This window comes from Manis javanica, unplaced genomic scaffold (assembly GCF_040802235.1).
Source record: "Manis javanica isolate MJ-LG unplaced genomic scaffold, MJ_LKY HiC_scaffold_35, whole genome shotgun sequence".
In the NCBI taxonomy this organism is placed as follows: Eukaryota; Metazoa; Chordata; class Mammalia; order Pholidota; family Manidae; genus Manis; species Manis javanica.
Window position 1 is genome coordinate 147,766 of NW_027332181.1, and position 14,624 is coordinate 162,389.

The 14,624-nt window shown below is 34.0% G+C and overlaps 1 protein-coding gene across 2 annotated transcripts in view; it reads right to left on the reverse strand.

Annotated features, from left to right (window-relative positions):
• The window catches only part of STXBP3 (syntaxin binding protein 3), a 97,374-nt gene that overhangs the window by 13,654 nt on the left and 69,096 nt on the right, over positions 1–14,624 (reverse strand). For both annotated transcript variants that reach the window (XM_073228395.1, XM_037001586.2), the window contains exons 10-15: positions 11,920–12,015; positions 11,730–11,787; positions 6,947–7,012; positions 6,127–6,207; positions 5,135–5,270; positions 4,716–4,822 (exon numbers count right to left, since the gene is read on the reverse strand). In XM_073228395.1, the coding sequence (XP_073084496.1) occupies positions 4,716–4,822; positions 5,135–5,270; positions 6,127–6,207; positions 6,947–7,012; positions 11,730–11,787; positions 11,920–12,015 (544 nt within the window). The remainder of the gene's footprint in view (positions 1–4,715; positions 4,823–5,134; positions 5,271–6,126; positions 6,208–6,946; positions 7,013–11,729; positions 11,788–11,919; positions 12,016–14,624) is intronic.

The following is a 14,624-nucleotide window of genomic DNA, read 5'->3' on the forward strand; positions in this document are numbered from 1 at the left end:
AAAATGGGTATAGAGGGCAAGTACCTCAACATAATAAAGGCCATATATGATAAACCCACAGACAACATTATACTGAACAGCAAGAAGCTGAAAGCTTTTCCTCTGAGATCGGGAACCAGACAGGGATGCCCACTCTCCCCACTGTTATTTAACATAGTATTAGAGGTCCTAGCCACGGCAATCAGACAAAACAAAGAAATACAAGGAATCCAGATTGGTAAAGAAGTTAAACTGTCACTATTTGCAGATGACATGACATTGTACATAAAAAACCCTAAAGACTCCACTCCAAAACTACTAGAAGTGATATCAGAATTCAGCAGAGTTGCAGCAAAGAAAATTAACACACAGAAATCTGTGGCTTTCCTATACACTAACAATGAACCAATAGAAAGAGAAATCAGGAAAACAACTCCATTCACAATTGCATCAAAAAGAATAAAATACCTAGGAATAAACCTAACCAAAGAAGTGAAAGACCTATACCCTGAAAACTACAAGTCACTCAAGAGAAATTAAAGGGGACACTAACAAATGGAAACTCATCCAATGCTCTTGGCTAGGAAGAATTAATATAATCAAAATGACTATTCTGCCCAAAGCAATATACAGATTTGATGCAATCCCTATCAAGTTACCAGCAACATTCTTCAATGAACTAGAACAAATAGTTCAAAAATTCATATGGAAATACCGAAGACCCTGAATAGCCAAAGCAATCCTGAGAAAGAAGAATAAAGTATGGGGGATCTCACTCCCCAACTTCAAGCTCTACTACAAAGCCATAGTAATCAAGACAATTTGGTACTGGCACAAGAACAGAGCCACAGACCAGTGGAACAGATTAGGAACTCCAGACATTAACCCAAACATATACGGTCAATTAATATTTGATAAAGGAGCCATGGACATTCAATGGTGAAATGACAGTCTCTTCAACAGATGGTGCTGGCAAAACTGGACAGCTACATGTAGGAGAATTAAACTGGACCATTGTCTAATCCCATACACAAAAGTAAATTCAAAATGGATCAAAGATCTGAATGTAAGTCATGAAACCATAAAACTCTTAGAAAAAAGCATAGGCAAAAACCTCTTAGACATAAACATGAGTGACCTCTTCTTGAACATATCTCCCCGGGCAAGGAAAACAAAAGCAAAAATGAACAAGTAGAACTATATTAAGCTGAAAAGCTTCTGTACAGCAAAAAACACCATCAATACAACAAAAAGATACCCTACTGGAAGGGAGGATATATTCATAAATTACAGATCCGATAAAGGCTTGACGTCCAAAATATATAAAGAGCTCACCCACCTCAACAAACAAAAAACAAATAATCCAATTAAAAAATGGGCAGAGGAGCTGAATAGACAGTTCTCCAAAAAAGAAATACAGATGGCCAACAGACACATGAAAAGATGCTCCACATCGCTAATCATCAGAGAAATGCAAATTAAAACCACAATGAGGTATCACCTCACACCAGTAAGGATGGCTGCCATCCAAAAGACAAACAACAACAAATGTTGGCGATGTTGTGGAGAAAGGGGAACCCTCCTACACTGCTGGTGAGAATGTAAATTAGTTCAACCATTGTGGAAAGCAGTATGGAGGTTCCTCAAAACACTCAAAATAGACTTACCATTTGACCCAGGAATTCCACTCCTAGGAATTTACCCTAAGAATGCAGCACTCAAGTTTGAAAAAGACAGATGCACCCCTATGTTTATCGCAGCACTATTTACAATAGCCAAGAAGTGGAAGCAACCTAAGTGTCCATCAGTAGATGAATGGATAAAGAAGATGTGCTACATATACACAATGGAAAATTATTCAGCCATAAGAAGAAAAGAAATCCTACCATTTGCAACAACATGGATGTAGCTTGAGGGTATTATGCTCAGTGAAATAAGCCAAGCGGAGAAAGAGAAATACCAAATGATTTCACTCATCTGTAGAGTATAAGAACAAAGGAAAAACTGAAAGAACAAAACAGCAGCAGAATTACAGAACTCAATAATGAACTAACAGGTACCAAAGGGAAAGGAACTGGGAGGATGGATGGGTAGGGAGGGATAAGGGGGGGGAAGAAGAAAGGGGGTATTATGATTGGCATACATAATGGGGGGGGGGTGAAAGAAAGGGGAGGGCTGTACAACACAGAGAAGACAAGTAGTGATTCTACAACATTTTGCTATGCTGATGGACAGTGACTGTAAGGCGGTTTGTGGGGGGGACCTGTTATAGGGAAGAGCCTAGTAAACATAATGTTCTTCATGTCATCGTAGATTAATGATAAAAAAAAAGAAAGAAAAGGGGGATTACTCCCTGATAGGATAAAAGTAACAGCAAATCACCGATTAATGCTTGCTTTAAATATCCCTAATTTTGATCATTTAAAGGGTGTCAGATGATCAGCTATGGAAGTACATTTTTCTGATAATATTCCTTTCTCTTAAAAAAAAGAAAAAAAGGCAGTTCCTGTGTGGTGATCTCCAATAGGTTCTTTACAATGGTATAAAGGGCATATCAAAGTGTGGGCAGGGGGTTTGTTTGTGTTTATACAGAGGAAGGGCATATCAAAGTGTGGGCAGGGGGTTTGTTTGTGTTTATACAGAGGATTGAAGTCTAATTTGGCTACTCAGAAAACGAATTAAGATACGATATGAAGAAGAACTTCCAACATCAACATTCTCTAGAAGAGTCATTCCAGAAGATGATCATCAAAAACTTCAACAAAGATCCTGGTGCTGTTGCAGTTGTAGCCGCATTCATCCCACCGGTTCCTGGACTTGCCATTAGAATGAAGAAGGAGATATCTAAGCTGGCCTGTACATACAGTAAAACAACAAATTTGACTGGATCTATACTGTCGGAACTCAACCAAGAATTAGGAGAAGTGCAAGTTGCAGTGCTCCAAAATCTTGCGACTATAGACTATCTCCTGTTAAAAGAACAGATGGGATGTGAAAAGTTCCCAGGAATGTGGTTTTAATTTGTCTGATTTTTTTCAAAATATTCAAATTCGGTTAGACAATATCCATCATATCATTGATAAGTTTTCACAAATGCCTAGGGTGCCTAACTGGTTTTCTTGGTTTCAGTGGATATGGCTGGTAATTGTAGGTCTGCTTTGGTGATGTAGCTGTATTCCTAATATGTTAATGTGTGCATGCAATTTAATTAGTTAGTTAAAACCTATACATGCTTATGTTACACTACAAGAAGATATGTCAAAGAAATAATCAATCTTCCCATGTTTTCTTCTGTCTACTACTTCTATAGCTTCTCTTCTTCCTTCATAATTACAACCCCTAAGTAGAATTCGTGCCTCATATCGAAATTACTGAGTATCATAATTCTTCCAAGTGGTAAAGATACCTCAAGACAAATGCTGGGCATAGAAGCCACAGGGCATAAATCTGCAAAAAAGTAAAAAGCTAACCTTTTCAAACAATATTGCTTCTCTCTCACTTGCCAACTTTACATTTCCCTGTATGGCCCCGGAAGATGACTGGTTAGCCAGAGACGGGTAAGATTCCTCAAGAGAGGAACAACCTAAGAGAGGCACAGTCGCAGGGGGGCCATCAGGAGAGAAATTGGGGATCAACAGAGGTGAGGCTTAGAACCTCACCCCCCCTGTTTTGAGAGAAATCTTCTGCATCTGTGGATGTTTTGTTGCCCTTGTCTAGCTTGGATTAATACTTAGTCTATAGGCACACACCTGATCATTTGCCCTCTTACAGCACTAAACTATGTTTTCTACCTTTATCTTGCATCTATCTACCACTTTAGCATTTTATTAAAAATAATAATAATAATAAGGGAGAAATGTGGGATTCACATATAAATCAAGATTAAAAATCAAACAAATATTCATATTTGACCTGATTGTTTATAGTTCATAATGCGTGATCAAAACCGAAAGTTTCTGTGATGAATGCCCTTGTACTGTTCACCATGTAAGAACTTACTCACTATGTAAGAACTTGTTCACCATGTAAAAACTTGCTCGTTATGCTTCAGAAGATTGGAGACTGTTGAGAATTAGGCATGGGGTTGATTAATGATTATGCATTGAGTCCCCTATACAGAATTTTATTGTTGTTAACAACCATATGATCAATAAATATGAGAGATGCCCGTTCAAAGAAGAAAAAAGAATTTTAAAAAAAAAGTTAATTTTGTTATGTCTAGAGAAATGACTGGTGAGGGCACAAAGATGAAAATTTCTTTGCATCATTTTTTGTGCATTAAAAATTTTTGTACTTCAAAAATAAAAAAACCTGAGTGTGGTCACATTCCTTCACAATATTTTGTGTCTTAGTCATAAAATCTTTAATATTATCAGAAAATACATTTACTCAAAAACGCTATACAACATGATAGGAAAAAATGAAATTCTAAATAGGGTTCTTTCAAAATTTTCTATAAATGAATCATAAAGAGAAAAATATAAAAAGCAAATTATAACAGATGCCATAAGATATAAATTCACTAGAAAAATATATTTGTCCAAATTACTCATATGGAAAAAAAATTTTTAATGCCTTACTAACCAAATTATAGAGTGAAATAAAGAAGACTGTCCACATAGATTTCCGTATAAGAAAGCATTTAATGCAAACAACTACACATGCTTTTACACACACACACACACACACATATATATGTATGTATATATGTATGTATAGAATGTAAAATTTCTTACTTGGGGGACAATGGGAACACCAAGGTAACTCCAGTTACGAATCATGTCACTTTCGTTTTCTATCTTTATGTTCTGGATCAACTTGTCCAAATTTTCTTCCGTAGTTCCTTAGGTAAGTAAAAATATGAGTGCAAAGTCACATAATTGCCACCACAATCATTTCAAGGTTTCAGGCAGTACCTATGAATAAAGCTTTGTAAACAGAAGGCAAGCATTTAAATTATATACCTTTCAGTCTTCTCCCAATTTCATATTTTTCCTTCCACTTATCTTAATCAACTTCAGCAACTATCTTGGAATTTTCTAAGATTCTCTTATGGTTAATAGTAAATATATAAATACTAAATACAATCATGTATTGTAAAGTGTTTTTAGAGCTGTATATTTTAATATATACATGAAAATAAAGTTTCTATTACCATTAATACTGAAGATATAAAGTAGGATTGCTCTTATTTTATCATAATTATCATATTTGTTGAGTAGAACTGGAAGGAGTACTCGCATAGCATCTTTCACCTTCTGTCCTTCTGCATCAATTCCCAGTGCCAAGTCCTTAATGAAAATAAAAGTCAGTGGTCTATAATCCAAATTAATTTCTCAGTTAAAAACATCTATTGTTAAATCTTACCACATTTAATGGAACACTGATATGTCACAGGAAAATATGGGTATCACTTTTAAACTATTAATTATACAAAATGTAGAGATCAAAAAATAATTCAGATAAGAAAATCATTAATCTAAACCTATGCTAATATGGTAGTCATGAGACAGTATGGCTACTGAGCACTTGAAATGTGGCTATTCTGAATTAAGATGTGCTATAAGTCAAAACACTAGACTGAAGAATTGATGTAAAAAAAAGAATTAAAATATTTCACTAATAATTTTTATATTGATTACATGTTGAAATGATAGTATTTTGGATACACTGGCTTAAGTCAAATACATTATTAAAATTAACTACACTAGTTTTTTAACCTTTTTAATGTGACTACCTGAATATTTAAAATTACATGTGACTTGCATTCTATTATACAGCATTGATCTAAACAATTCTGACATTAAAGAGGAGCCTCTTAAAACAAGTTAAATGTGCCTATACAGTAATCGGCAGGAGGCTACACTAAATGCTGCATCCACTGAAAGGCCTGACAATAATACTATCCTGAAATAAGCTCCCAACAGATATATCATCCCATTCAACCAAAAAATGCATAATCACAGATTAAGAGGGGCTACTTACTATGATACTGTATAGCTACTTGTTAAGGTTGGTAGGTAATGATGTATTAAATACTGCCTTGGTGAGTTCCCTTTTAAGAAAGATTCTGTGATTCACTGTAACTTAAAAAATTCATTGTGGAAATCTATTAGTGAACATAGTTATTTTGGACTCTGCACATACCTGTTCAGTTTTGCAGAGCTTTTCTATATTAGGCTTGAACTTGTTCATGCAATCTTCTGCTAAGTTAAGATGGACAACTTGCTGAAAAATAGAAGATATCAATCATTAAAGCATTTTAACTTATTTTTGGGTAGTTGATAATATTAAACTTTTAAGGTGGCCTGAAGGAATGTATGGGCTTAGGTGAAAAGGAGGAACCATGTAAAAGCAAAGGAATCAGCTCAAGATTAGGAAAAAAGTGAGAATTAATATGATCTACTGGGGACTATAGGCAGATAGGAAAAAAAAAAGGAAGGATTGAATTTGGGTTTACAAATAATGAAAAAACTAAGATGAGAAAAAAATAATGAGGTAGTTAAAGTACAGCAGAAAAAGTTTAAATTTATATTACTGGTTCTTGATTAGTGTGAAATATGATAAAGAATTAATGTGAAAAGATTATTCTGATAATGACTCCTAAGGACTGGAACTGTAAAAAATAGCTGACCTGCCCACACAGCTTAACTGCTCTTATATCTACTATTACAGAACCAAGCAGAATAGCAGCCACTGGTCATTCCAATGCCTAATTAAGGTGATAAATACTAAACTTAATCTATTTGGCTTTTCAAGAAAGATTACAAAAAATTTAAACTAAATTTATATAAATCTAGATTATACATAGATAGAACACTATTGGAAAGCTTAGATATTTGGGATAAGTTTTTAGAGGACAACTAACACTAAGTATTCCATGACATCCATTGCTAAACTTGACTACAGAACTGAATGGACTAATAAACTAAAAACAATAAGGTATCTCATATACAATACTACTTACTTTTGTAATCTGTTTACGAAAATGCGGCATCTTTTTCATCAGCTGGGCAAGAGCACTAAGCGATGTCTAAGAAAAATGAAACATTTTTAAAGCAAACTTATGGTTCAGATATAACTTTAAAATCCTGTGTTTGAAAATATTTGTTAATTTACTAAATATTTGGCAAAAAATTTAAAGAAAACAATTTCAAGCCTTCCAGTTTCAGCCACAATAAAGAAGCTATATCAAGCTTACTCTCCCTCCACCAATTAACATAAAATTGGACAAAATAAATAAGACAACAGCATTCAGGCAATGGATAAAAAAATAGGTCATAGCTAAGATACCTGAGTGAAGGAAAGCACAGGAAGTGATGCCTGCACTCACCGTGGCTTTTTCTTGGACATTTCCAGAACACAGTGAAAGGGCATAACTCTTAAGAGTCTGCAGAGAACAACTCTCAGGTGGCTAAATGCTTTAGAGAGATTTCAGAGGGTCTTAGTGGTAAGAAAATATTGGCATTCTCTGATTCAGAAAAATTATAGAGTACTAAGTGAACATTCCAGACATTCAGTCCTAGGACTAAGTACACAACATTTGGAGTAAGTGCAAAAGTGAAAAACACTCATAACAAAGCCTGATATGAAGTCTCTACAGAAGGTTATTCATCAGCAAATTAACTGTCTGCATGAACAGAACTCAATACTCTCTGTAGCAAGAACATCATTTAGAGCCTCTGCAGTTTATCACCCACAATGTCTAACATAAAATAAGATATTACTGGACATGTAAAACAGGAAAAAATGATTAATACTCAAGTGATAAAACAGTCAAAGTAGACCCAAGATGATCAACAGGTTGCAGATAGCAGACAAGGATTTCAAAATAACATATTTATGTTATAGATGAACTAAATGGATGAGAAGATGGAATATGTCAACAGAGAATTAGAACTTATTTTTTAAAAATTCAATGGATGTATGTCCTAGAGCTAAATGCAATACTTGAAATTAAAAATACAATGAAAGACTCTCATACATTGCTGGTGGAACTGTTAAATAGTACAGCCCCCTTGGAAAACAGTTTCAAAGGTTCTTGTGAAGTTAAACATAAATTTACTACATGAACCAGTAATTCCACTTTTAATTATTTATTTACCCAAGTGAATAAAACACCTGTTCACACAAAACCTGAATGGTTAGAGTGGCTTTATTCACAGTTGCAAACAATTTGAAAAAACTTAATTGTCTGCAACTTGCAGATAAAACTAGCGCTGCATACAGTGGACTACTACTATGCAATAAAAAGTGATGAAACTACTGTTACATGCAACATGGATGAATGGCAACTGTTCTAAATGAAAAAAGCCACCTGATATTATTCCATTTAGAGAACACTCTAGAAAAGATAAAACTATAGGGACAAAAAACAGATCAGTGGTTGCCAGGGAATGAAAGATGGGTAAAGAGGTTGTCTACAAAGGTGTAGAAGGAAATTAGGGAGGCAGGAGTGATGGAACTGTTCTGTATCTTGATTATGGTTATAAGATAGTATGCATTTGTCAAAACACAAAGAACTGTACACTATAAAGGGGGGACTTTATAACTCAACTTAAAAAAAGAATACACTGAATGGGTTTAACAGAAGGCTGGACACAAAAGACACAAGTAGGCGATTCAAAGTCAGGTTAATAGAAAATATTCAATTAAAGCACAGAGATGGGAAAAATGGGAGGGAAAGGGAATAGAATATAAGAAATGTAGAATTCGGTGAAAAAAATCTAAATACAAGTGATTGGAATCCTACAAGGGGAGGAGAGAATAGGATAGCATCAAGATGAGAGGAAATAGTGGCCAATTATTATACAAATATGATGGAAGTTACCAACTCAGTGATTCAAGAAGCTTCTACAAACCCAAGGAGGATAAATACCAAGAACAACATATCACATTAAGGCACATCATGGTCATATATTGCTAAAAATCAAAGATAAAATCTTTTAAAACACATTTTACCTCAGGAAAATAACAGTAACATGCCAGTTGACTTCTTTAACAGAAATTATGGTAGCAAGGAAGTGATATATTGAAATCTTTACATTGCTGAAAGGAAAAGAAAAACTGCCAACCTCGAATTCTAAATTCAGCTAAAGTATCTCTGAAACACTTGCAAAACAACGACACCCTTAGATAAAAACAAAAGTTGAGAGACTTCATCCAGCCCAGACAGAAAAACTGAAGAGTGATAGAATTAAGTAACAACAGAGTTCATAAATAAATGGGTAATATAAAAGTCTACTGAGACTTTAAAACAAAAATAAATTCTTAAGTTTATAAGCAAAAGTTGAAGTAAAACATGACAACACTGTCACAGAAAAGAAAGGAGATAAATGGAGTTGAACTATTATAAAGTTCTTGAATTATTCAGGACATGGCACAAGTGTACTTTAAGGTAGACTGTGATAATGGTACATTTTATAAGGCCCAACATAATGGCTATAAGAAGGATACTAAAAGGTAAAACAAGTTTACGTTGGAGATAAAATGATATATAAAGAAGACTGAAAAGAAAAAGAAAAAAGGATAAGACAGAAGACATCCAAGATGGCAGACATAAATTTGGCTGTATCAATAATTATATGAAATATACAAGGATTAAGTATTCTAATTAAAAGATAAATGATTGTCAGATTGAATAAACAAAGCTCAACTGCAAGTTCTTTTTAAGAAGCATATTTTAAACGTACAGACACAGAGAGTTCAAAGTAAAGGATCGGGAAAGATATGTAAACACTAACAAAAATAAAGCAGGTATGGTTATATTAACAACAAAGTAGCCTTTAAAGGAAGAAATATTGCAAATGATAAAAAATGGTATTTTATGATGATAATGGATACATTCAAGAGAAGGAAAATCATCTTATAATGATTCTAAATAACATGGACTTATCAATTGACAGAGCTTCAAAAGTTTATAGGATTATAAGGAAAAAGAGTCATAATCAGAGACTTTAATATACCACTCTCAGTAACTGTTAGAAAAAAAAGACAAAAAAATCAGTAAAGAAATGGAAGATTTGAGTAACATGATTAACCAATTTGATTTAGTTGACACAAACAGAATTTGTATACTTTTCAAATACACATAGAGCTTTTACTACAACATATGCTGGCTCAAATCAAGTTTGAACACTCAAAAGACTAAAATCATACAGGTCTTTCTCTGACCACTGTATAAATTACAACTCAGTGACACGTTAGAAAATCCCTAAACTCTTTGAAATTAAAACACATATTTTTATATAACAGAGCCAAAAGAAATCACAATGAAAGTTAGAAAATATTTTGAGCTGAACTGAAATAAAAATAAGTATTCCAAAACTTATGGGATGCAATCACAGCAATGTTGAGAATAACCAAATACATAAACTAGGAAAAAAAAAGACGGAAAATTAGAGCTCTAAAACTCCTAACACAAGAAGTTAGAAAAAGAAAAATTAAGCCAAAGGAAGTTGAAGGAAGGAAATGAAAATGAGTATAAATCAATTAAATATAAAACTAACATATAATAGAGAAGTCAACAAAGACAAAAGTTGGTTCATTAAAATTTTAATAATATATATGGGATAAAGCACAAATTAACAATATTAGGATAAACTACAGATTCTACAGACTTTGAAAGGATGATAAAAGGATATTTGAAGACACAGATGTAACAGACAAATCTCTTGAAAAATGCAATATCCCAACAGTGATATGAGAAAATAATAAAAATATGAACAGCTCTGTATCTATACTCGTAAAGATCTCTCCATAAAAAAAATTCTATTTTCAGATTGCTTCACTAGTAAATTCTTTCAAGCAATAGTGGGACAAATAACAACAATCTTACACAAACACTTCCAGAGAAATAAAAATGAGAGGGAAAGCATTATAACTCATCTAAAGATCAATATAATCCTACTACCAAAACCTGACAAGAACATAAACAAAAGGAGTAATACTGGAAACGTTTCTCATAAACCTGGAAGCAAACACCCCAAGCAAAATATTAGCAAATAGATTCCAGTGGTACAGGAAGAGGATAAGATATCATGAACAAGTATAGCTTATCCAGGAATGCATGGTTGGTTTAATATTAGGGAATCAATTAATATAACTCATCACATTAACAGAATAATGGAGAAAAAAATGTTAGTTTTAATAGATACTGAGAAAACATTTGATGAAATCTAACACCCATTCCTGATTTAAGAGACAAAAACAAAAATCTGTTGGCAAATTAAGAACAGAAGAGAACTTCCTTCTTCTGACAAAGGATGTATCTAAAATAACTTGAAACCAACATAGTACTAACATAATACTCAATGATGAAATGTCAAACACATTTTCCCTAAGGTTGGGAATGAGAAAAAACTATTCTCTATCACCAGTTCTAGTCTACATTATGGAGCCAGGAGGTATTAAGGTACTAACTACTAAAAAAACTAGTTTAAAATGTATATAGATAAGGAAGGATCAGACAAAATTTTATTTATTCACAGATAACATTACTGTGTAACTTCAGGAATGATGGAAATGTTCTCCATCTTGATTTAGGTGATGGTTCTGCAGGCATATATATATATACAGACAAAATGACGCTAACTATTGAGGTGAGGTAATGGGTACATGGGGGTTCCATATCATTACTTTTGTGTATGTCAGAAAGTTCCCAAAATGGACAGTTAAATAGATAAAATAAAAACCTTACACAAACTTTAAGATTCACCTTCACCATTATTTTGAAAGTGAAAGATACTTACCTTTCCTTCAGTTGCTTTCTTTGTTGATGAAATTTCCTTCATAAGCTTGGGAATTTCCCTGTCAAATTATGACAGAATTCTTTAAATTTCTAAAATGCAATTTTTACAGAAATATTTTAAGACTGAAAAAAGTGCTACTATGTATTTAGTGTCTAAAAATATAGTATAAAAATATAATGGGTTCACATACTCTAATACTACCGCAATATGCCGATGTCGAATTCTGACCCAGAGGTCATCATCTTCTTCAAGGATTGCCTCCTTTTCTTTCCCATCTGTTTTATATCTACAAGTAGAAGATAAAACTTTTGGATTATTTTTCTCCCCCAAATGTGGAAGAAATATTTTAACAATCATAAGACATAGCTCAAGAAACTGAACAGTACATAGAGTCAATTCATTATTTGAAGGGGATACCTCCTCAAATATCCTTACATGAAAAATAAAAGGGCTGAACCTACCAACACATTTTTACTTCTTTTAAATGGTAGGTTTAGCTGTCATATTAGAGTTTTATTAGAGCAAAATGTTATCTTATGAAACAAAAATTCAATGTTCTACAATCAACTTTATGAAAAAGACTGAATATACTAACAATTGTGTTCTAATTAGTTTAAACACTATTCTGATGTAATAACTATCAGTACAACTATTAAACATTCATTACATGAAGAACAGAAATGTTACCCCCAATGTACACTATTAAATATTGAAGGTTTCAGAGTTGGTACAAAATTCATAAACATATTATTATTTGTTTCTACATTCTTCCCTAACAAATAACCACTAAAAAATGGAAAAGGAAATGAGAGAAAAAAACTAATGCAGCCATAGAAAACTGTGATTGCTTTAATGAGTTCTGAAGTGAGCAGCAACTTAAGGTCATGAACCTACACAAAATGGGCTTCATGACTGCTTCCCCAAATGCAATTTGCCCCTTTTCTTTTTTATGTAGATAGCCTCCTTCTATTTGTGGAGTTAGGGAGATTGAATCATCCTTGGGACCTTTAATTTCCTGTGCCAAGATTAAGGACAGCCCCGAGCTTTCCTAGCTCTGGAGTGCAGATAATAAATGCCAACTTTTGCTATATGAATACAACCATTTCCGTAGATCCCAAAATTACAGGTCCCACCAGAAAACCAGCTACCTATGTGGCTATGATTATACAGGACCAAAGGTAGAATTATTGTGCTTAATTACAAGTCTACACTAAGGATAGTAGACGTTTCATCATTTAAAATGATACTTTGTACTAATACAATACCTTCAACCTTTGATTTATAAACAAAGATTAAAGTGGCAAGCCTAACAATACTAAAGGATGATGACAATCCAATGTTAAGAATACATTTAAGAGGTCACCAAGAGAAAAAATAGAATCTGGACACTGAGAATTTCCTGTTTCCATTAAACATTGTGATGAAGCAGAAACCACAGGGAGTTCATGATTCCATCTACTCTTATCCCTGAACTTTTCTGATGATAAAAAAGGGAGTATTGCTGGCTATTTTTTTAAATCTCTCCTTTACTCTTTCTCTTTAATCTTTAATTTTTAAGGTATTATTGATATACACTCTTATGAAGATTTCACATGAAAAAACAATGTGATTACTACCATGGTGTCCCCCCCATATCCCACTGGAGTCACTGCCCATCAGTGGAGAAGATCCCACAGTCACTATTTGACTTCTCTGTGCTACACTGTCTTCCCCATGATCCCCTCAACACCATGTGTGCTAATCATAATACCCCTCAATCCCTTTCTCCCTCCCTCCCCACCCACCCTCCCACATCCCTCCCCCTTTGGTAACCACTAGTCCCTTCTTGGAGTCTGTGAGTCTGTTGCTGTTTTGTTCCTTCAGTTTTGCTTCAGTGTTATACTTCACATATGAGAGAAATCATTTGGTACTTGTCTTTCTCCGCCTGGCTTATTTCACTGAGCAAAATATCCTCTGGCTCCATCCATGTTGTTGCAAATGGCAGGGTTTGTTTCTTTCCACGGCTGAATAGTATTCCACTGTGTATATGTACATCTTCTTTATCCATTCTTCTACTGATGAACTTAGGTTGCTTCCATATCTTGGCTATTGTAAAAAGTGCTGCGATAAACATAGGGGTGCATATGTCTTCTTGAACCTGAGTTATTTTCTTTGGGTAAATTCTTAGGAGTGGAATTCCCTGGTCAAATGCTTTTTCTATTTTTGGTTTTTTGAGGAACCTCCATATTGCTTTCCACAATGGTTCAACTAGCTTACATTCCCACCAGCAGTGTAAGAGGGTTACCCCTTTCTCCACATCCTCTCCAGCATTTGTTGTTCTTAGTCTTTTTGATGCTGGCCATCCTAACTGGTGTGAGGTGATATCTCATTGTGGTTTTTACTTGCATGTCCCTGATAATTAGTGATGTGTATGTGTCTTTTCATGTGCCTGTTGGCCATCTGAATTTCTTCTTTGGAGAATCGTCTGTTCATATCCTCTGACCATTTTTTAATCAGGTTATTTGCTTTGTCAGTATAGAGGTGTGAGTTCTTTATATATTTTGGAAGTTAACCCCTTGTTGGATATGTCATTTACAAATATATTCTCCCATATTGTAGGATGCCTTTTTGTTCTGTTGATGGTGTCCTTTGCTGTAAAGAACCTTTAAGTTTGATGTAGTCCTATGTGTTCATTTTGGCTTTTGTTTCCCTTGCTTGAGGAGATGCATTCAGAAAAAAGTTGCTTATGTTTATATTCAGGAGATTTTTGCCTATGTTTTCTTCTAAGGTTTTATGCTTTCATGACTTACATTCAGGTCTTTGATCCATTTTGAGTTTACTTTTGTGTATGGGGATAGATAATAACCCAGTTTCATTGTCTTACATGTGGCTGTCCAGTTTTGCCAACACCAGTTG